The sequence below is a fragment of the Lemur catta genome, chromosome 7, assembly GCF_020740605.2.
Source record: "Lemur catta isolate mLemCat1 chromosome 7, mLemCat1.pri, whole genome shotgun sequence".
Taxonomy (NCBI): Eukaryota; Metazoa; Chordata; class Mammalia; order Primates; family Lemuridae; genus Lemur; species Lemur catta.
This window is the reverse complement of record NC_059134.1, coordinates 42,345,663-42,366,961: the sequence shown is the minus strand read 5'-3', so window position 1 is coordinate 42,366,961 and position 21,299 is coordinate 42,345,663. Positions and strand designations below refer to the sequence as shown.

Here is a 21,299-nt window from a genome sequence, read left to right as displayed (position 1 = left end):
AACAATAATTTGGCCTTTACCTTATGAAACTATGTAGCTAATTATAATGCTACCTAAAATAAAAGAAAAATCCTCTAAGCTGTGAGTGATAGTTTAAAAAGAACAATAAGACTGAGTCTTTAATGACAGAATATTCATGCCTTCAAGAATTCCCTATGTCTGCCAGAAAAGTCTAATCACAGGAAGAAACAGTCTTGGGCCCCCAGATCAAAGGCTAGGATGCATGAAGTCAGTATTAAAGAGAATATTTCGGCTAGAGAAAGTAGAGTGAGGAGCTTGAGATGTGACTCCTTACACATGAGAGTGCTGATAAGTTAAATTGTTTGAACATCTTTGTCGTTTGGCCCCTGTACTGTGTATTGCTCTAAAATTTTAGGACATGTATTTTAGTGAAATTGTCCTCCTGATCACTGAAGAATGCTGGAGTATTGGTCATTGGCTCTCCCAGTGACAGACTACACTCTCAAACTATGGCTATCCTAGCACATTGTTCCAGAACATTCAGAATTGTTACAGCAGGCAAACCACAGCAAGAAGAATTTTTTTCAGGGATGCAGGATTCGGCTCTAACCACCCCCAAGCCCAATCAAACCCCTGGCATGAAGGGCAGGGAAGCCACGTCTGCTAGCTTGGAATGACATGGTCAGCGGGTTTGATCGGTGTTATAACTCTGGCTGTCCCAGGAGCAAGCCATAGGAACCCCAGGGGAATCAGAGCCCGGAATGCTGACTTATAATAAGGGTATAAATATGACTCTATAAATCAACCACAGAGAGAAGGCTCTCTCTTGGTAAAGCCTTAAAATTATATGTATTTCATAGACATGAACTGGAAATAGCAACCACTGTGGAGAAGCCATGGCCAGGTCCCACTGTGACCCCTGCATTTCCAAACCCAACTGGCAGGGATCACCCAGTAAGCACCCACAGTCTGAATAAGGAGTGCTCAATCCTCCATGCTTTGTTGTGCGCAGCTCCAGCCCATTAACGGAAAACATATTTGAGGCTAAGTTATAATCTGGTGAAGCAATGCAGCAAGCCAGGCAGTCACCATGCAAGAAATAGTCATTCAGACAGTTTTGCATGAGACCAGAAGCCTAACTCCTGGAATGGCAACTTGGGGAAATTTTTAACGGTAAGAGCTACTGTTTGTTAGACTCTTACTGTGTGCTTACCTTGCAAGTGCTCATGCACTGGGACACTTAATTCTCACCACAATACTCTGGGATCAGTACTATTCTTCCCTCTCACCTGCCCACCTCCATTTTACAGATAAAGAAACGGGCCAGTGAGGCTAAGTAACTAGCCTGGTATCACACAGCTAGTAAAGTGCTGAAGCCAGGATTCGATCCAGGTTTGTGGGACTCCCCCCTAACTCAGCCTGTGCTCTTAACCTTGCTACTCAAAGTGTATTCCAGTGGCCAGCAGCATCAGCAACACTGGGTTAGAAAGGCAGCAACTCGGATCCTACCCCAAACCCACTAAATCCAAATCTGTAATTTAACAAGATCCCTAGGTGATATACTGATTCTCTCCATGTCTCTGAACTGCCCACCTGGGGAACTTCAAGTTCCTTTTTTCTCATATTGTACATAGTGGTTCTCAAACTTTGAGATACATCAGCATCACCTGAGGACCTTGTTAAAATGAGACCTTGTTCTAGAAGAGTCTCTTGATTGTTAATGGAAAGGAAGAATCTATTTACTTGCCTCCATCATTTGCTGTCCATATCAGAGGAACTTTCTGCTCGGTCACTGACTCATACATGCAAATTCCTGAGCCTACTGCCAAGAAAATTTAACAGTGGAAAGTTCGAGGGGGAGAAACCCCTCAAACATAGAGAATCAGAATCTATAAGGATGGTATTCAGGCATCTGTTTTTAACAAGGCAGATCTATGCACATCAGAGTTTGAGAACCACTGACATTTGGGAATCCCAACAACTCTGTATTTGCGGGAAGGCAAGTCATTGAATTCCAAGAAAGGTGAAAAGATAGAGGACATTCAGAAATTGGAAGTCAGATGCACAGCCTGCATCTTTTAAAATTTAGTATAAAGATGGAGTTTTGTGCCCCAGTCAGGAGTTTTGGGTTACCCTGAGCTCCCCTTCAAAGATAAGAGTAACAGTGTCTACCCCCTCCCTCTGCATAATTGTGAGTTTTCTGCCTATCAAATTGCATGAAACAACAAGTTCTTGGATGCTGCAAATAGTTGGGCATAGGAGTGTTTTCAGCAACAAATTTCCCAGAGCTACTTTGGGTCATATTTTCTGGAGTATTTTATGTCTTTAACTTATAAGGATTTAGATAAATTCAGTCCATCAGACTTTAAGTGCCTGTTTTGTGCTTAGCTCTGTGTTGAATTCTGGGTCCTATTGCTGTCTGTCTCTGTGACCAATGGATGCCACTTAAGTGGCCTCCCTCCCCTCACAGCTGGTTTCAGGGAATTGAACAGGGTTCCCGTATGTGCTCCACACCGCTTGGCCCGTCGAGCACAGGGGCACGGAGAAAGGAGAAGCTGGACTCACAGTAAATATACCAAGGGCATGATTTAGCTGAGCTTTGCAGCTTATGGAAAAAAAAATTTTTTTTCTGGGTGTTTATTCTAAATACTGAGTTAATCTTTTTTTTTTTTTTTTTTTTTTTGGTACCTTCGAAAAACCTCATGGTAACAGCATTAATAATTATAGGCACGGATAGAAAAACTCAAAACCATAAAGTAGGTTATGTGCAGACACAAAAGAACATACATACTAGAAGGTGAGAATTTACTGTGTGCTTAATGTTGTTAACACATTAAAGATTTCCAGATCCTCAACGAAAATATTAGAGGCTTGGCCCAATATACAATATATGGAACCTGAGCCAGCTTTCCCAGGGAAAAGGTCTCACCTTCAAAGGCTTTTATTTTACAAGGCCTAAAGGCATAGAATGTACCCTGCTTGGTGAAAGAAAAAAGTCAGCGACTAAGAGTCGAAATGGCAGAGCCCAAGATCTGCCGCTGAGCTCATCCTCGTGTGCGATTAGCATCTCACCTGGTAATGCATCCGCCAGCTCTCTCACACTAATGAGATTCACATGGATGTTTCCCGCTCTTCAGCCTAACAGACTCCCGTGACTTTCACTTGTTTGGCTTGTGAGCAATACAGAGATGAAGCTGATTTCAGAATCTATAGTAATTACAGTAATTACGACAATAAAGCACCTAATGTTTGTGTGCTACATTGTGGTTTATGAATCTGGAAACCTTATTATTCCCTATGAAGTGGGTATTAGTGAGTCTCACTTATTAAATAAAAACAAGGTTTCTAGAGGTCAGGCCGTGATCACACCCAGCTGGTGGATAACGGCCAGTACTTATACTTGTACCCAGGGCCTCCCCACCACATCATAGCTGCCTTCCTAAATCGTCCAAGTTCTTGGGGTTTCTAAATGAAATCCGTAATTCAGTAAGCATAGAGGTTGATGCCAACTTCAGATCCCAAGTGCTAGGTGCACGTTTGTCATTATTTCCACCTTTGTGCGGCAGGCAGATGTTTCCTTATCAAAGACAGCCAAACCCTATCAGAATGATGTTCACCTAGACTGGCGAGCAGGGCAGAGTTGAGGCCATTACCTGGATGAATCAGGTCAGAAAATGACTACTAAGCCAAAGGAGTAAGATAGGAATTATCTTGATTATTTGCCTACACAGCCCAAATTCATGCTATAATTGCTCATACCATTTCAATTTTTGCATTTAATAGGTTTTGCAATGTTCTTCTTTGAGCAGGAAAGGAGGAGGCATTTTACATTTGTCTGGGTACAGATTTCAATACCATCTGCATCTGCTATCACTAAAAGGATTGCAAACAGGAACACAGCTTTGATGCAAGGCTTAAAAGTACACTCCTCGTTTTACCAGGATTTGTGGGGAAAGAAACTTTTTCTTTGTACGTATATCTCAACACTACTAGGACCATTTCCTCTTTAAAATCTGAGAACTGGTATAAAGTGCATCTGCAACTCATTGGCTGTGTAACGTGGGATAGCCATGTTATTTAAGCTTCAGTTTCCTCATGCGTAAAGTAAGTATAACAGCAGTACTTATGGCATAGGGTTGTTGTAAGAATTAAATGAGATATAATGTGTAGAAAGTTCTTAGACATTTTCCTACCATATAATAAGCTATTGTTCTTGTTAATTGATTTCTTTATTTGACATTCTCTCCCCAAAAAGGAAGAAAAATCTACTCTTTTTAATAACACTTGGAGTTTATCCACTGAATTTTATCTCTCTTCTACAATTACAAAAGTGTTAAATATTATTTGTGATCAAATAATGCCTGGATATGTCTTGGAATTCCGTTCCTTTTATGTGTGTTTTATAGCAACATATGGTAATGCTTGGGAAGCGTAGAGATTTTGTTATGCTATTATCTTTATTATTCAATGATTATTTGGCTCCCAGAAGCAGGTGTCTGATACTGTCCATCTTACTATATCTCATCTGCTTCTTGGAGAACCATGGGAAGTATCTATAAGCTCTTCTTTCTTATTCCTAGCAAGTAATGAACTCAGGCTCAGTGACAAGGGTGATAGGATCTTGTTCTGTTGCCCAGGCTACAATGTAGTGGCATAATCATAGCTGACTGTAACCTTGAACTCCTGGGCTCAAGTATCCTCCCACCTCAGCCTCCTAAGTAGCTGGGACATTCCAACACACCTGACTAATTTTTTTATTTTTTTGTAGAGATAGGGTCTTGCTGTGTTGCCCAGGCTGGTCTCAAACTCCTGGACTCAAGCAGTCCTTCTGCCTCAGCCTCCAAAAGTGCTGGGCTTACAGGTGTGAGCCACCGCACTCAGCCTCAATGACAAGTTCTAATGCCAATACAGTCTTGTAGAAAGTTTTGAGAATCAGAAAGCCTGGATTCAAGTTCAGACTCAATCATTTAACTAGTTATATGTCCTTGAACAAGCTGTTTAACCTCTGCTCAACCTCTCCAGCACCCCATGGAGTTGGGATGTTAATAGGACCTCTTCTTCTTTCATAGGATTATTGTGATTCTTCACAGAATGAAAGTGATTTTAAAAAACACTGAAGCATTAGATCACTTAGTATCATTATGGCAGACTTATTGATGTTATAAAAATTATTAATAATATGGTCCATGACAGGATAATGAGATCATAAATAATACTTTGTGAAAACAGGTCAATTTTGATAAATAAGCCTTTCACAGAGGCTGAACAATAGATATTACTCTTCTTTTATTTTAAAAAAAAACTAATCTGACCACTTTTTTTAAATCCAATTGTTAATGTAGAAACTCCTTCAAATTTAAAGTTCTAAAAAGAAGATTTCTTCCAAAGGGCCTCAGCCTTCTTTGCCCCATGGGTTTGAGATCATAAGAGCAGATTCTATACAGTTTGCTTCTCTTTTTGATAAACAGAGAAATCTAAATCGTGGAATGAAGCGTGGCTGTTAAAAATACAGCTCAGGGCCAGGCGTGGTGACCCACATCTGTAAGCCCAGCACTGTGGGAGGCCGAGGTAGGAGGATTGCTTGAGGCCAGGAGTTTGAGACCAGCTTAGGCGACATAGTGAAAACTTGTCTCTATAAAAAAATTTTTTTTTTCTAATTAGCCAGGCGTAGCAACACCTGCCTGTAGTCCCAGCTATGCAGGAGGCTTAGGTGGGAGGGTTGCTTGAGCCCAGGAGTTAGAGGCTGCAGTAAGCTATGATGAGCCCATCGCACTCCAGACCAGATAACAGAGAGACCCTGTCTCTAAGAAAAAAAGAAAGAAAAGAAACACAGTTCAGAACAATACTGAACAGTTCAGGACTCAGGAGCAAGCCAGACTGCCTGGATTCAAATCCATACCAGCTTTGTGACCATAAAAAGGTAATCAACATCTCTGTACCTCAGTTTCCTCATCTATGAAATGCTTGTAGATAGTGTTTTTCTGTCTTTGTATCCCCGTGCCTGCCATAGTCCCTCTCCAGGGGTGTGCTGGTAAGCCAACTCTCTAAAAATAAAAGAGATTTGTAGTCCTTGCTGATTTCTGTGGTATAAAGACTCCCACCATGCTGATGTCAGACCACCACCAGTTTAATAACTGGCCTGCAAATTTCTGAATATTGGACCGTCATCTCGCCACCCTGGCTGGGCTGGCTCCGGCACACCTCTGCCTGTGACTTCGGCACTCAGTCAGTGCGGAAAGCTCACTCAGTCACGCTGGCTGCTTCATCAAGTAATACTGGGTACTCTACAAAAGAAAATGAAAATGATTTCATGATTCAACCTGAGAAAGCTAAAAGAAACAAGAAAGAAAATGAAAATGACAAAATTCAGAAGGAAATGTGTATAAGATAGTGCACTAGAGGTAGTGTCTCATTTTAAATTCTGATTTTCCAGGCACAGAAACATCAAATTGCTTCCCTGCTATCAGATCAAAAATCAGTCCCATGCCCCGAGTTAGAATCCAGTATTGATCACAATTCAAATGTTTCTGACTTCTGGACAGCCCCTCCTTGATCCTCCTTCCCCCAGCTGCTTCTGATGCAGTTTTATTTAAGGAATTGTCAGAGGCTTGCCAGATAGGAGCTGGAGAGGGAGGAGTTTTACCTGAGTTTACCCACCTTGCCTCAGACTCCCCTGCCTGACATCCCTCCTCATCACTGATGTGCTTTTAGAGTCCTGTACTGTGTTGTCCCATGCCTCCCTTTAGGCTAAAAAAGAATTTAATTCATACTCACAGGTTATTCTTTCTCTAAATGATAGACTATCCTACCAGGTGACACAAGGAAGCATTTTTTCCAATCCTAGCTGCATTCAGCAATTTCATTATAGCGAGCAACTTTCCAAATTGGAAAACATAACCCAAATTGGAAAAAATTAAAAGTCAGCAAGATTTGAAGCAAGCATACCTCAGACTACTATGCCTCCTGCCCACAGCCCTCAGGCTGGCCTTCTGTGGGCACAGTTGGCATCAACAGTGGCCTTTCCTTAGGAGCTCCCTGGCCTTTCATGGTCACTGCATTAAAGAGCAATTTTTCCCCTGTATGTGTGTGTCTCTCTCTGAGCCTTAGCCTCTGAGCCCCTGTGTTTCTTGGTCCCCAGAAGGCTGGGGCCACGCAGTTCCTTTCTCTTGGAAATGTACAGATTTGTCTCTTGCCTCCTGCACCTGTCTCTTGAAGATGAGACTTTCCATGTCTGAACCTACAAACACACACACACACACACAATCATAATGTCTTCCTCTACCTGGGAGTTTTCTATAATGTGGATTCAGTAAAACATACATGAAAAAATACGCTATGTCATTGTACACATTTGAAATTATCTTATATCCAGTATCAGTCACTGACCACTTGGGAAACGGAAATTAGCCCAAGAGCCCTTCAAGTAAGAGTGAGGGTGGTTCTTTGTGGTATTTATTAATACAAAGATCTTATAAATGAGGAAGACCTCACTGGCCACTTCAGGGTAACAGTGGCCACTTACTGTCACGACCCCACTACCACAGAATTAAAGATATTTTTATTAAGTCATGTGCTCATAGAAGTGAGGAGAACGGGAGGGGAGGCAACAGCAGCACAAGTCTGGAGGTGGGAGACAGAGGGACAAGTGGTAAGAAAGAGAGAAGAGAAGTTCTAAGAGAACTGAATTCTAACTGGTAGAAGGGAAATCTCGGGACTAAATCCCCAAAGACTCAGGAATTAGAGGCATCAGTCACTTCTGAAGGGCAGGTGGGTGGGGAAAAGGGTTTAAAATAAGAATCATTAAAATAAAAGTCTGTTTAAGAGGCAGTCAGAACCCAACCTGAATTCCCACCTTCCCTCTGCACAGCCAGGCACAGCTCACCCTGGTCTCAGGACTGGAGTGTGCCTGCCGCTCCACTGCTCAGGGGATAAAAGTATATTTGATGTGCTCGTTGGACACTGAGAACCACAACCACCCCTCCTCCTCCACCACCCAGCCCCCCAGTGTTAGAACCATGTCTCCACCCTCCCTCTGAGCAGGTGATAAGAGTCACTACTAGGGAATTTGACCATCCCGGAGGTACTGTCTCCGTTTCATAGCTGATGAACACCACTCATGCTCAGAGCTTCCCATCAGATCTCTAGTTTTCTAGCGCCCCACTCCCAATATGAGCTGATAAGCAAGGATTACCAAAAAGCAAGGAAACCCTCTAACTTGGAAGATAATGTATTGGGGTTCTCCAGAGAAACAGAACCAACAGGAGATATATTTAGATGCTCCTCAACTTATGATGAGGTTACATCCCAATAAACCCATTGTAAGCTGAAAATACCCTAAGTGAAAAATACATTTAATACATTTAACCTACTGAACATCATAGCTTAGCCCAGCCTACCTTAAATGTGCTTGGAACACTTACATTAGCCTACTTTGGGGCAAAATCAACTAATACAAGCATATTTTATATTACACGTTGAGGATCTCCTATCTAGAAATCCTTAGGACCAGAAGTATTTTGGATATCATTTTTTTTGAGATGTTGGAATATACTTATTGGTCGAGCACCTCAAATCCAAAAACCTGAAATCCAGAATGCTCCAGTGAGCATTTCCTTTGAGTGTCATATCAGTACCCAAAAAGTTTTGGATTTTCAGATTTGGGATGCTCAACCTGTAAAGTGTTGAGTATTTTGTGTAATTTATTGAATAGTGTACTGAAAGTGAAAAACAGAATGATTGTGTGAGTACTTAGTTTCTACTAAATGCATATTGCTTTTGTACCATCATAAAGTCAAAAAATCCTAAGTCAAGCCATCATAAGTCAGGGACTGTATATATATGTGTGCATATGTGTGTGTGTGCGTATGGGTGTGTGAATGTATATATATGGAAATGGAGAGAGATTGATTTCAAAGAACTGACTCATGTGATAATGGGGGCTGGCAAGTTGAAAATTCACGTAAGAGTTGATTTTGTGGGCCAGGCGTGGTGGCTCACGCCTGTAATCCTAGCCCTCTGGGAGGCCGAGGCAGGTGGATCGCTCGAGGTCAGAAGTTCAAGACCAGCCTGAGCGAGACCCCATCTCTACTAAAAATAGAAATAAATTATCTGGACAACTAAAAAAAAAAATATATATATATATATATATAAAAAATTAGCCGGGCATGGTGGCGCATGCCTATAGTCCCAGCTACTCGGGAGGCTGAGGCAGTAGGATCGCTTAAGCCCAGGAGTTTGAGGTTGCTGTGAGCTGGGCTGACGCCATGGCACTCACTCTAGCCCGGACAACAAAGTGAGACTCTGTCTCAAAAAAAAAAAAAAAGAGTTGATTTTGTGGTCCTGAATTCAAAATCTGCAGAGAAGACCAGCAGCTGGAAACTCAGGCAAGATTTCCTTTGTGTTGCAGTTTTGAGGCAGAATTCCTCCTTCCTAAGGGCTTGAACTGAATAGATAAGGCCCACCCACATTATGGAGAATAATATGCTTTATTTAAAGTTGACTGATTAGAAATTTTAATTACATCCACAAATACCTTCACAGAAACATCTATACTAGTGTTTGACCAAGTAACTAGGCACCAATAGCCTAGTCATGTTAACACATAAAATTAAATATCACAGAGACCAAAGCAAAGAAACAGAAAAGCAACTTGGAAGAAACTATGCAGGGAGAAAACTTCATGAAATATTATTAGTATCCTCAGAGAGATAAGATATTGTAACCACAACACAGGAGCAGGATGCTGTGTTTAAAAAAAAAAAAAAAAAAAAAAAAACAGCAAACAAAAAAGTCCTTGGAAAATGACAACATAAATGAAAATCTCAATGAAAATCTCAGAAGATGAGACACTCTTTCAGAAAGTAAAAGCAAACCTCCACAGAGGTGTAATATAAGAGAGAAAACTAAAATAAGAGGAAGATCCAAGATATCTAAGACCCAAACAATAAAATTTCCATAAAAACAGAACAGAGAAAAAAAAGGAAGAAAATAACCAATGAAATAATAAATTTTCCCAAAGTTAAAGAACAAGAATTTCCAGATTGCAAGGGCCCACTGAGTACCCAGTATTGGTTGAAAATAAACCCACACTAAAGTACATCCTTATAAAATTTCAGAAAATTGGGGGCAAAAACAAGATCCTCCAACATGTTAGGAAAAAAAACCCAGGTCACGTACAAACTTCAGAAGCCCAAATGACTTTGGATTTCTCCAAGTAACATGGAGGGGATTGTTTAGAATTCCTTACACAACCTACCTGTCAGAGAGATGTCAGGGTGGAGTAAAGACATGTTCCATTATGCAGGTTCTCACAAATTCATCTCCTATAAACAAACCCTTTTTCAGGAAACTACTGTAGAATGTGTTCTAATGAAATGAGAGGGTAAACCAAGAAAAAGGAAGATAGATGATACAGGAAACATGAGATCCAACACAAGAAAGCAGGAAAGCAGGGTGAGAGGACAGCTATTCAGGTGGAGCCAGTCAGAAGGCCACAGGAGAGACTTCTCAGGGGATGAAAACACAGGGCACCAGATGCAACTAAACGCCAAGAAACCTAGTTGTTGAAGAGTTTGGAGCTGAATTAACATATAGTCAGAAATGAGCAAGCCAAAACACAGGGCATGTTTTTCAGTCCAGGGAAAACAAAAAGTTGTACATGAAAATAGAAATATTATCATAGTTCACTACATGGCTTGGCCGCAAAGAGCATTTTATAGTCATAATAATGCAAACACTGATTATTGATTTAACCAAAATTACCATATTACATATTGGGAGGCAGGGGCATCAGAAGAGTGTTCCCATGTTCATATGGAGCTGACACTTTGAAATAAAGGGCATAGTGGAAAGGCAAAAGAAAATGCCTAAAACTAAAATAATCACAATATAGCAAAATACCCTGGAAGGAAATACTAAAAGGGGTGTCCAGGTTACTTCTGAGGAAGTGTAAATGGAAGGGGGGCTGCTATTGTACAAAATAAAACTTGTACAACTATCTGCCTCTTTATTATGAACATATATAACTTTAACTAAAAATCAAATCTTAGGTATTTTTTAAAAAGTAGGGCAAAAATAATACCCTAATTTATTCATCCTTTCCATCTCTGAGAGGTAGATAATGCTGTTTCCTCTTAGAATATTACCTCATCTGGTATTTAATATTCTCTATAGTGGGCTTCTCACTACCTATTTCTGCATGATGGGTTCATGAGTAGAGAAAGTAAAAAAGATGCAAAAATCAGGATCCAAATAGAAGAGTTGGGTGAAGGCTGTAATTCTTTCATTACCCTGCGTATATACCAATCTGAGGTTCCTTTGATTGACAAATATCCTCATCTTACCTACCCTCCCTTGACTCCTTTTTGGGTGTGGATTTCAGTTCTTGGCTAAGGAGAAAGGGCATGGGAGGTAGGAGAGGGGCTCCGGAAAGGAGGTAGCTTGGTACCAATGGTAAACTACTCCTATCTGGAAACATCCATCCAAGCAGTAGCTTGGTGGAAAAAGCATCTTCCTTCCCAACTTGGTCTTCGTTCTTGGAATCTGTCGCTTGGGTTTCTCTTGCAGTTCTCGCTAGCATTCGTGTATGTGGTTAATTAGGTGAATTTTTGTGGTCTAGCAGAGAATCCAAACTGTAACTTGGCATTTTTGTGTCAAGATGTGTTCCAGATAACCAGTTTGCTTTTCATCTTTGGAATTTGGGCCCTGCCTAAAATACAGTTCAACAAGGAATTAGGAGGACGTGTTAGGGCTGAGTCCAAGCACTTTGAGCTTTACCAGTGGCATCTGTGGCTCATGAGGTCCTCTGTTTCCCCAGGCTATCAGTGTACCTGTCTCACACAGTTCACGGGGAGAAACTGTGAATCCGAGATCACAGCCTGCTTCCCAAACCCCTGCAGGAACGGAGGATCCTGCGACCCAGTAGGAAACACTTTCATCTGCAATTGTAAAGCTGGGCTCACAGGAGTCACGTAAGTGAGATTGTGCAATAGTCTTTCTGTACACTGCTACCTGTTGCTAAGAAAACAAACCAGTAAACAACTGACTGGGATACAATGTTTACCACTAAAAGGACAAGCAAAGGATTAATACCTTTACTATACATATAAAGAGTGCTTACAAGTGACTGAAATGTTAATAGGGATTATCTCTGGGTAGTGGGATTATGGGTAATTTATATTTTTTACTTTATGCTTCTCTATATCTTCAAAACTTTATATAATGACTGTGTATTCTATATGAAAATAAGTCTTTTCAAGATAGTCATCTATGCCACCAAATATTATATATCCAGTATAATTCTGAGGCAGACACTACCCATTTCCCCAGAATCCATTAACTGGACTCTACTGCCTAGCGTTTTATGATCATTCTCAGAAACTAAAACTCATCATTCCTTTGCAAACCTTTTTTTCCCCCAAGAAATGATTGAAATTAAAGTGTTTGCTGAATGGAAAGAGAATGTTTTAAATTCTTAGTAAAATGCCACTTTCAACCATCCTTGATCGTTTTAGAAGTATATATATAATCTCAAGCAAGTGATATTCTAATTACAGATCAGTCTTATGTATTCATTAGAGAAAATCTCCCAAGGACTTTACCAGGAAATACTTAGCTGACTTTGAATTGCTGGATGTAATTTAAAGTAATAAAGCAGCATTTATTTTTAAATACTCTGTGATTCTGACTAATTTCCGGCTGACCTGGCCCCAATCTGTTCAAATTAGGGACGTTCGACTACATTTTAAAAGGCGGATTACCAAAAATATAGGTGACTGGGCCTTTTAAATGAACATATCAGAACAATTGCTGAAACAGAGAAAAGTGAGGAAGAAAAGGTCTATGTTCTCAAGGAAAGAATAAGACTTAGATGCTTGCCTTATAATTATACTCAGAGTGAGCCATGGATTGCTTTAAAGGGAATAAAAATGATTCAATTATTTTTCATTAGAATGCTTTAGTCATTTTTTCCTGATAATCTACAGTATTATAAGCCTTTAACATAAACAGAGAATCTGGAAGATATGCATAGCCCTCCACTCACCCACCTACCTGCTACAGCCCCTCACTTCCCCTCTGGGGAAACCCTATAATGGGTATATAGGTTCACAGCTCTTTGTCTGCAATCCTACAATCCCAAAAGCTCTGAGAACTAAAAGGGTTTGGAGTATGTTAGTGGCAAACTAATTTGGTGGCAAAACCTGTTCAAAACTGCTCTGAGGCTCTTTCTAGTCTTTATTTCTCTCATTTGGTGTGAATATCCATATGTTTCACTGCAGAAACACTAGTAGATTTGCTTTGGGATCTTACGACCAGCACCAGTTCCTGTTTGGGGGAGGGGAGAGTATTTTCTATAACGTGAGAGATACGTATTGTATGTCCTTTCTAAAACTGCACAATTTGAAATTCTGAAGTGCATGGCGCCGAGGATTTGGAGACCAGCACCTCTTCAGTAGCATGTGCTGTTCATTCTCTTTCTACTCGTCTTCTTTCCCGCTACAGTCTCTTCCTTCCCCCAACGTGGGTAGGGGAAGAGGACCTGGGAGACAATGGGTCAGGAGGGACCCCTTAACCCAAGATGATGGCTGGGGCTACAGTGGGCACAGAAATGCCCAAATTAAGCCTCCCTTGTGCCTCCCCCTCCCCATGCACACACTTTTGTTCATCTGTACCATCTGGGAGCTTTATTTTCTTTTAAAGATGTCCGTTTTTTCTCGAGCTGCAGGACACAAGCCTGTGTCCGCAGGTCCTGATGTTGGGGAGGGGCTTCTGTGTGTTCTGTCGCTGAAGGTGCGAGGAAGACATCGACGAGTGCGAGCGGGAGGAGTGCGAGAACGGCGGCTCCTGCGTCAACGTGTTCGGCTCCTTCCTGTGCAACTGCACGCCGGGCTTCGTGGGCCAGTACTGCGGGCTGCGCCCCGTGGTGGTGCCCAACATCCAGGCCGGCCACGCCTACGTGGGCAAGGAGGAGCTCATCGGCATCGCCGTGGTGCTCTTCGTCATCTTCATCCTGGTGGTCCTCTTCATCGTCTTCCGCAAGAAGGTCTTCCGCAAGAACTACTCGCGCAACAACATCACGCTGGTGCAGGACCCCGCCACGGCCGCGCTGCTCACCAAGAGCAACGGCCTCCCGTTCCGCAGCCTGCGCGGCGGCGGGGACGGCCGCAACGTGTACCAGGAGGTGGGCCCGCCGCAGGTGCCCGTGCGCCCCATGGCCTACACGCCCTGCTTCCAGAGCGACTCCAGGAGCAACCTGGATAAGATCGTGGACGGGCTGGGGGGTGAGCACCAGGAGATGACCACGTTTCACCCCGAGTCGCCCCGCATCCTGACTGCCCGGCGGGGCGTGGTTGTGTGCAGCGTGGCCCCCAACCTGCCCGCCGTGTCACCCTGCCGCTCCGACTGCGACTCCATCCGGAAGAATGGCTGGGACGCAGGGACTGAGAGTGAGTAGGCAGTAGTAATGCAACACGGGTTATTGCACTCATGCTTACGGGGAACCTGCAGCGCCCAAGACTAAGGCGAGGGAGAGAGAACACGCCTGTGCAGCCTGTGCAGAGCATTCCCCGTGACGTGTGCTGGCCCTGAATGTTCACACTTGCCCCAAAAATTGCTCTGGTTCTTATCCTCATTGACAGATGGGAAAATGAGGCTTGGACAGGGTAACATCACATGATCAAGGTCATGCAGCTTGTAAGAGGCAGTCAGTACTCAAACTCACGTCTTCCAGACTCTAAAACCACTCTTCTCACAATAGCAGGCCATTAGTGGTAGGTAATGCAAGAGGCTAGCCACATAAGTCATGCATGGGAGCGTGTTCTGGAAGGCCAGTGGGAAAAGGAGAGTATTTCAAGACAGAGTGAAGACTTGAAGGAAACAAGGGCATTTGAGTTGGACCACGATGGGTTAAATGGTCTGGGAAAGGAAGGCATCCCGGTATATGATCCCATATGATCAGAAGAAAAGCAAGTTGTTCTGTTTAGCTGGAATGCAGGGTCCATGAATCAAGAGGGGGGAATCATAAGGCAGGAAACGTGGTCCCAGCCAGGTGGTGGTGTTTCCCTCTCCTTTTGGCCTCATGCAGCAGCATTCTAGGCACGGGGAACAGCTGCAGGTGCAAAGGTCCTGGGGTAGGAAAGAGCTTGGCATGTTGAAGAATTTCACAGAGAAGGTCGATGTAGTTGGAGCTTGGTGAGCTCCAGAGAATAGCAGATGCATTTTAATAGCAACACAAGTGCACGTTTTAAAGCAGGTGAGTGGCATGATTTAATTTACATTTTTAAAAGCTGGCTCTGGATAATCCTTGGAAAGAGATTGAACAGGACCAAAAAGGGAAGAAAGCAGAGAGCCAGTTAGGTAGCCTCTATGAACATCTAGGTGAGAGACAGTGATTGTTTGCACCTAGCTCCAATCAGGATGAGACTATGAAAAACTCTGTTGTTTGTACTCTATGACTTTGTCAGGCCAAATGGCTTTATATCCCAGCAGCAGTGGTGTCCTAGATAGCCTAGAAGGCTGTGGTTACAGTTCTGTGGTGTATGTTGGGGGCTGAGGGATGCACGGTTTTAAATGGAGCTAGAGAGGATGTGCAGCCAAGGAGATAAAGGTTGTCTGCATGGAGGAAGGGGCATTCCTTCAGGTATCTTTAAGCACGAGTAAGATTTCAGTAGGATACTGTTGGCGAGGACGCAGCTCAATTGGTGTGGAGGATTCACCTGAGGGATGTCTGGCTCTGTTTTCAGGAGAGAGGTCAAGGCTAGAACTGAAAGTTTGGACATCACCTGCATGCAGGATGGTTGACTTTGTAGGAGGGTGAGCTCACTGAGGGAGCAAGAGCAGAGAGAAGACAGTCAAACCAGGCCTCCAAAGGAAGCTTACAGATGTCTACATGTGGGCAGTGGGCAGAAGGGGAGGAACCAGGCAGGGAGACAAACACTCGCCAGCAGAGTGAGAGGAGGAAAAGTGGAGAGGGCAGCTGTGCAGAAGCCAAGAGACCATGTCAGTAAGGTCAACAGTGTGGAGTACTGTAAACCTGTCACGGAAGACACAAGCTAAAAACAGATACTGAGCCTGACGCCCAGAAGATTCTTAGGATCTCAAGAGTTTCTCAGTAGAACCATCAAGGCAGAAGCCCGACTGCAAGGGTTAAGGACAAAGAGATTTGGTGAGAAAACAAAGGCAGCAGATAAATGTAAAGCCTCCACTGCTGTGTGTTGCCACATCTCCTTAAATCCTCACAGCTGTCCCATGTGGGCCCTGTTACCAGCCCATCGTTTCATGGAGGAAAAACCATGACTCACCTAAGGGCACGTAACTAGCAAAGGGAGGAGTCAGGATTAGAACCTGGTGCATCAGGCTCCAAACCTGTGCTCTTACCAGCACTGCCCTCTGGAGCTTTGGCAGGAAGGAGGGCGAGGGTATCAGAGGGAGAGGATTTCTTGATGATGGGAGAGGGCTGAGGATGAGATCTTTCTACTCTAGTGCCACCCCAACGGACTATCTGCTGATTCTGTCTTTCCATAGACACACATTTTAAGTAGTTGCCCTTGAGTTATAACCATAAATATATTCCCTCCCAAATTATCTATTAGAGTTAGACTTGACCATAGTCTTGCCAGTCCAGTAGCTAATAGGCTCTTTTTTATTTAGCAATGAGAAAAGGGGGTTTCGAATAAACGAAAGAGTGGGGAAAGGAGTTTTATGCACAGCACTGCATTCACCAGGGTGGATCATTTGTCATTTCCTCCCCGTGTTCAGGGCTAAGCTTGGGCGTACCTTGTGCTTTCCGAGGCACGTCTTCATATTTTCTGCTATGTGGCTGTTGGGAGGTGACTTTCTCCCTGGCATCTCCCTCCACTTATAGCAGTTGTTTATCCAATTCACTGTGTTGCTGTGGCTTCAGCACCTGACAGCCCACGCGGAGCCACCATACCTGTTCCTGGCATCACCCTTTGTGGAAGAAACTGATTTCTTTGGCCACAAAGAGGAACAAATGCTCCCTTAATCACAAGTCTGCGTCTCTTTGTACCATCAAGTTACATGATGATTTGCAGCTTTTCCTGGTGATCATTTCCGCCCCCCACTTCGTGATATGACAGCTTTATTTCCAGAATCCACCTCAGGCCAAAATTCACATTTCCCCCCAAAGTATTGTTGGGTTTTATTGAATACATTTCCTTCTTTGTTAAGCAAGGCAGAGTTAGCTGGCGAGACGATCTCTGGGCAACTAATTCATTTTGCACTTGACAACCTCAAGATATGGGCTGTTTTTATTGCTTCCTTTAGTCCATCAAGTAAGAAAGTAGCCCCGGAGAGTTGGCGGGGAGAGGGAGAGAGTGTGTGTTCATGAATGTGTGCGTACGTGTGTGTGTGTGTGTGTGTGTGTGTGTGTGTGTGTGTGGTTCTGGCTGTCTTTATACAGCAAAGACGGAGGATGCACATAGACAGGGCACATCCACACCGTCGACTGCCCTCCTACCTGACACAGGGCACAGAACATTGTCATTCCCAAAAATGATACAACGCTGCCCTCTAGAAGACGAAGCTGAAAATGCCACTCGGTCCCCAGAGATGGAAGTTAGGATAAATGTAATGGCATTCTTGCCCATAAAATATTTAGGCCACTATTTTAAAAGTAATCTCATTTAACCTGGTGTCAACACCTCATCGGTTCATGTAAATGATGTAAATGAACCCTGAATGGCAAAGAGCAATGCAGACGCTTCATCCTTGGTTCACTCTTCACGTAGTTGTTTCATTTTGAGTAGGGAGCAGCTCCTTTTGGCTGTCAGCTATTTGGAAGCTCATTTACTACGGGGTTAAAAGTTTTGAATCCATAATGTAAATCACTTGATTGACAGACCTTTGCCCCCAGTGACACAATCAATTTTCTATTGTGGAGCTAAATTATTTTCTCTAAGCAAATGGAAGAGCCCCAAGAAGTGAACTAGGTGGGAGGGGGTGGGCAGGACTAGGAATAGGCACAAAGGTAACCGATGTCATTTCTGCTTCCTCCGTGGCTGTCTGAGAAGACAAAGGGGTTGATGACCCGGGAGAAGTGACCTGCTTTGCTGGCAGTAATAAAGGCAGCAACTCTGAAGTCCAGTCCCTCAGCTCCTTCCAGTCGGATTCTGGCGACGACAATGGTAAGAAGTCATCAGATTGGTTCTAAGTGGCTGGGTTCAGCCTCCTGTGCCGGAAGACAGTGGTTTTAGGGGAGGTGACGGGATGGGACCAGCTTTGTTTCTTGACCTGTTCGTGGGCTTTTGAGCGGGTTCACCAGCTTTGGGACTGACCCATTGTTGGATGTCATTGCCAAAGGAGCCCCCATTGAGCTGTGACCAGGCCCAGGGATCTGCATCAGGGGTTGAGGAAGTTCCCGTGGACCTGTAGGAGTGAATTCTTTTTTAGTTGTTTCACAATGGAACTACATCATCCCAACTGATACTCCTCAAACAGTGATTTCTTTCTTTTTTTATTTTACCAATGATCTCTTCCCTCATCACTGGATCTCCACCCTCCCCCTCATGAGAAATTAGTTCAGAGACGAGAGCCTTCCTGCAGAACCAGTGACATCTTCATTCAGTTGAATCCCCCTTATAATCATTTCAGGTCATGAGCTTTTGGAGAATTTATTAAAAACTATGAAGCAGCTCCTTAGAAAAATGCACATACACCCAAAACGTTGCATGCAATTCCTCGTAGATCTCAGACTGCGTTGACACTCCAAAGCTGCTACCTCTACCTCTTGTGAACTCATGCTTATGGAGAGGGTTCTAATGCCAGAGTGGATTTTCTGAGCCAAGGAACCAGCTTTGGAGGATGGGTGGTTCTCCCCAGGGCAGGGCAGGGAAGCAAAACAGTCATAAAACAGTGAGTGTTTGCCACATGGTGATAAACGAAGAACAATTTCAAATAGGCATCCACATAGACAGGCAGCCTTACCTTAGTCTGCAGCTTACGTCATTTTCCCATTTATCACCAACAGGCAAAAATTGGATGCTTATTAATTTATGTAATCATTCTTCCTATAAACCCTGCTGACTCTCTCCTGTGTGCTGAGTCCTGTGCTGGGCATTTTGTTTGTATAAAATGAAAATAGCATAGTCCTTGCCTCCGAGGTAAATAGAGGAGCAAGTGAAGTCCAAGACCACAGAAGCAGTCATGGAAGTAAAATACTCTCCTTTCTGCACCCCACCCCCAAATCCTGGCCCTCCTGAGAATTGCAGAAGCTTCATTGTATCTGTCTGCTGGGATAACAAACCAGATAACAGTGGATTTTTTCTGACCGTTCTTAGAAGGCCAGGAGTGTACCCCCAGATCTGTTTCCCTTGGTGTGCCCTCCTTTCCTCATTGGCAGCCAGAAGAAAGTCTGTGGCTAGTTTGCATTTTGTATAGAAGCACCAAAGGACATACAGTGTCCAGACTCCGGGCAGCACCTCCAGCAATGGTGCCTGGTAGACTGTTCTCACAGGCTCTGCTGGGTGTGCCCTTAAAGTCACACACTTCCTCTCTCATGCTTAACATTCTGCGTTTGGTCCCAACTAAGGCAAGTGGTATTGTTAGGAACTTTCATCAAATTCAGTTTAAGCCTGATCACCTCTCCAAAAGCTGGTGGTATTGGGTGCCACATCAACCCATAGAGACCACAGAGATGTCCTGCCCTATTCTAACTGTTTGAAAGGCCAAATGCTGACTTCTGTCTACACCTCACCAGCAGGAGCCGCACCTTGGACTGTCCTGGACTATCGGTGGCATCATGTGACTATGAAGCCATCAGTCCTGCAAAGGTTATCCTCTATCACTGGCATTTGGTTCCGAGCAGCATGACTGACCAACAAATAATTATCCCCAGGAATAGTGAGGTCTTCCTCTGAGAGCCTTTGGGAGTTGCTAATGAGAAATTAGCATGAGCTTGATAAGCCACTTGTCTTCCTAGATTGATTTAAGTGGGCCATGAGGTGCAAATTTATGACCCAGCAATCCCAGAAGGACCGGGCCTGGATTTGCTGCCATTTCTGTTCTGCTCCAAGACTCTCCGGGACTCTCTAGATAAAAGTGTCCACTGACACATTCCCTAAGGGACAGATTGTGGGGAGGCTTCAGGTGTTTGCATGCTGCGCCTTCACTGTTGTTGCCGTTGTTAAAAGAAGTTAATGTGTGTTTAAAATACACAACTAACCTGAAGCTGTCCTTCCCCTCCCTTCTGTCTTCTTTTCCTGACCACTAGCATCCATAGTGACTGTCATTCAGCTTGTCAACAATGTAGTTGACACTATAGAGAATGAAGGTATTTACTTTTTTTCTTCCATAGCATTTCTTTTTATAAAGAGTTATCCTTTTGGAAATTTTGCTTCCTTGTTACTTTGGACTAGGGGTGATTTTAATCAATTGGCCACCAAGGGGCAGTAAACAGGTGGTTTCAAATGAGACATAGAGTGTTTTCTCTAGGGATTGGTTTTACAATTTTGAAAAAAAAAAAATCTAGTTCATTATTTTTTTAAATATATGGGGGTACTCCTTTTATAAAATCCTAAGAGAAGAGTACTCAATGAGTTGGAATCTAGATTAATACTAAATTCATTCTTACATTCCACATGTATTTATTAAGCACCTACTATGAGCTGAGAATGCTTAAGAAATCATTCAAAGCTATAATATTGGATATTTATTTCAATCAGGTGACCTTTATTGGGGCCTTAATAAAATTAGGGCCTGGCATAAATGGGATTTATCTTTTTATTTGCTTAATAACAATAGGGAGAAATGCAAAAGGCTAAACTTAGCCATAGCCCAAAGGCCTTTAGGAGCATTTTTTTTTTAAAGTTGTCTAAAACGTTCTTTTATCTCTCTTCATATGGCTTGGATTGTCAGTTTTACTTTTCACTTTGTATTTAAACAGTGTCTGTCATGGACCAAGGACAGAACTACAACCGAGGTGACTGTGCCATGACCCTAGCATAACTTTTTATTTATGCATTTTGAACTGCTGAGTTCATTCTTACCCCATCCTTGTCCCTCCATCCTGATCTGAATTTTGCATGTTCCAGGTGTCTTGTATGCTCAGTATTGGATGTGAAGGCTCCACCAGCATTCCTCTCCTAGCCTCATCCCCTGTGCTTGTAATTCACCCATTCACCTGCACACCTCCCTGCCCGCTGTGGTCCACAGTATAGCTGCTATACCCCTCTGCAAGCATGCTGCCAGCCCAGCTCTGCAAATGGCGCGTGGAAAGGAAGAGGGAGTCAGGGTGGGCTTGGGGGTCCTAGAACTGTCCCTTAGCATGCCCTGGCTGGCCAAATCATGGCATGGCTGAATGTAAAGCTCTACAGCAACTGGGT

General features: G+C 43.3%; 1 protein-coding gene across 2 annotated transcripts in view; it reads left to right on the top strand.

Moving 5' to 3' along the window:
• Positions 1-21,299, top strand: part of FAT3 (FAT atypical cadherin 3) — a 489,892-nt gene that overhangs the window by 466,883 nt on the left and 1,710 nt on the right. The window contains exons 22-26 of one of the 2 annotated variants that reach the window (XM_045557141.1): positions 11,777-11,930; positions 13,750-14,405; positions 17,991-18,104; positions 20,189-20,248; positions 20,861-20,896. In XM_045557141.1, coding sequence (XP_045413097.1) covers positions 11,777-11,930; positions 13,750-14,405; positions 17,991-18,104; positions 20,189-20,248; positions 20,861-20,896 — 1,020 coding nt within the window. The remainder of the gene's footprint in view (positions 1-11,776; positions 11,931-13,749; positions 14,406-17,990; positions 18,105-20,188; positions 20,249-20,860; positions 20,897-21,299) is intronic. The other variant, XM_045557142.1, reaches the window with a different exon arrangement.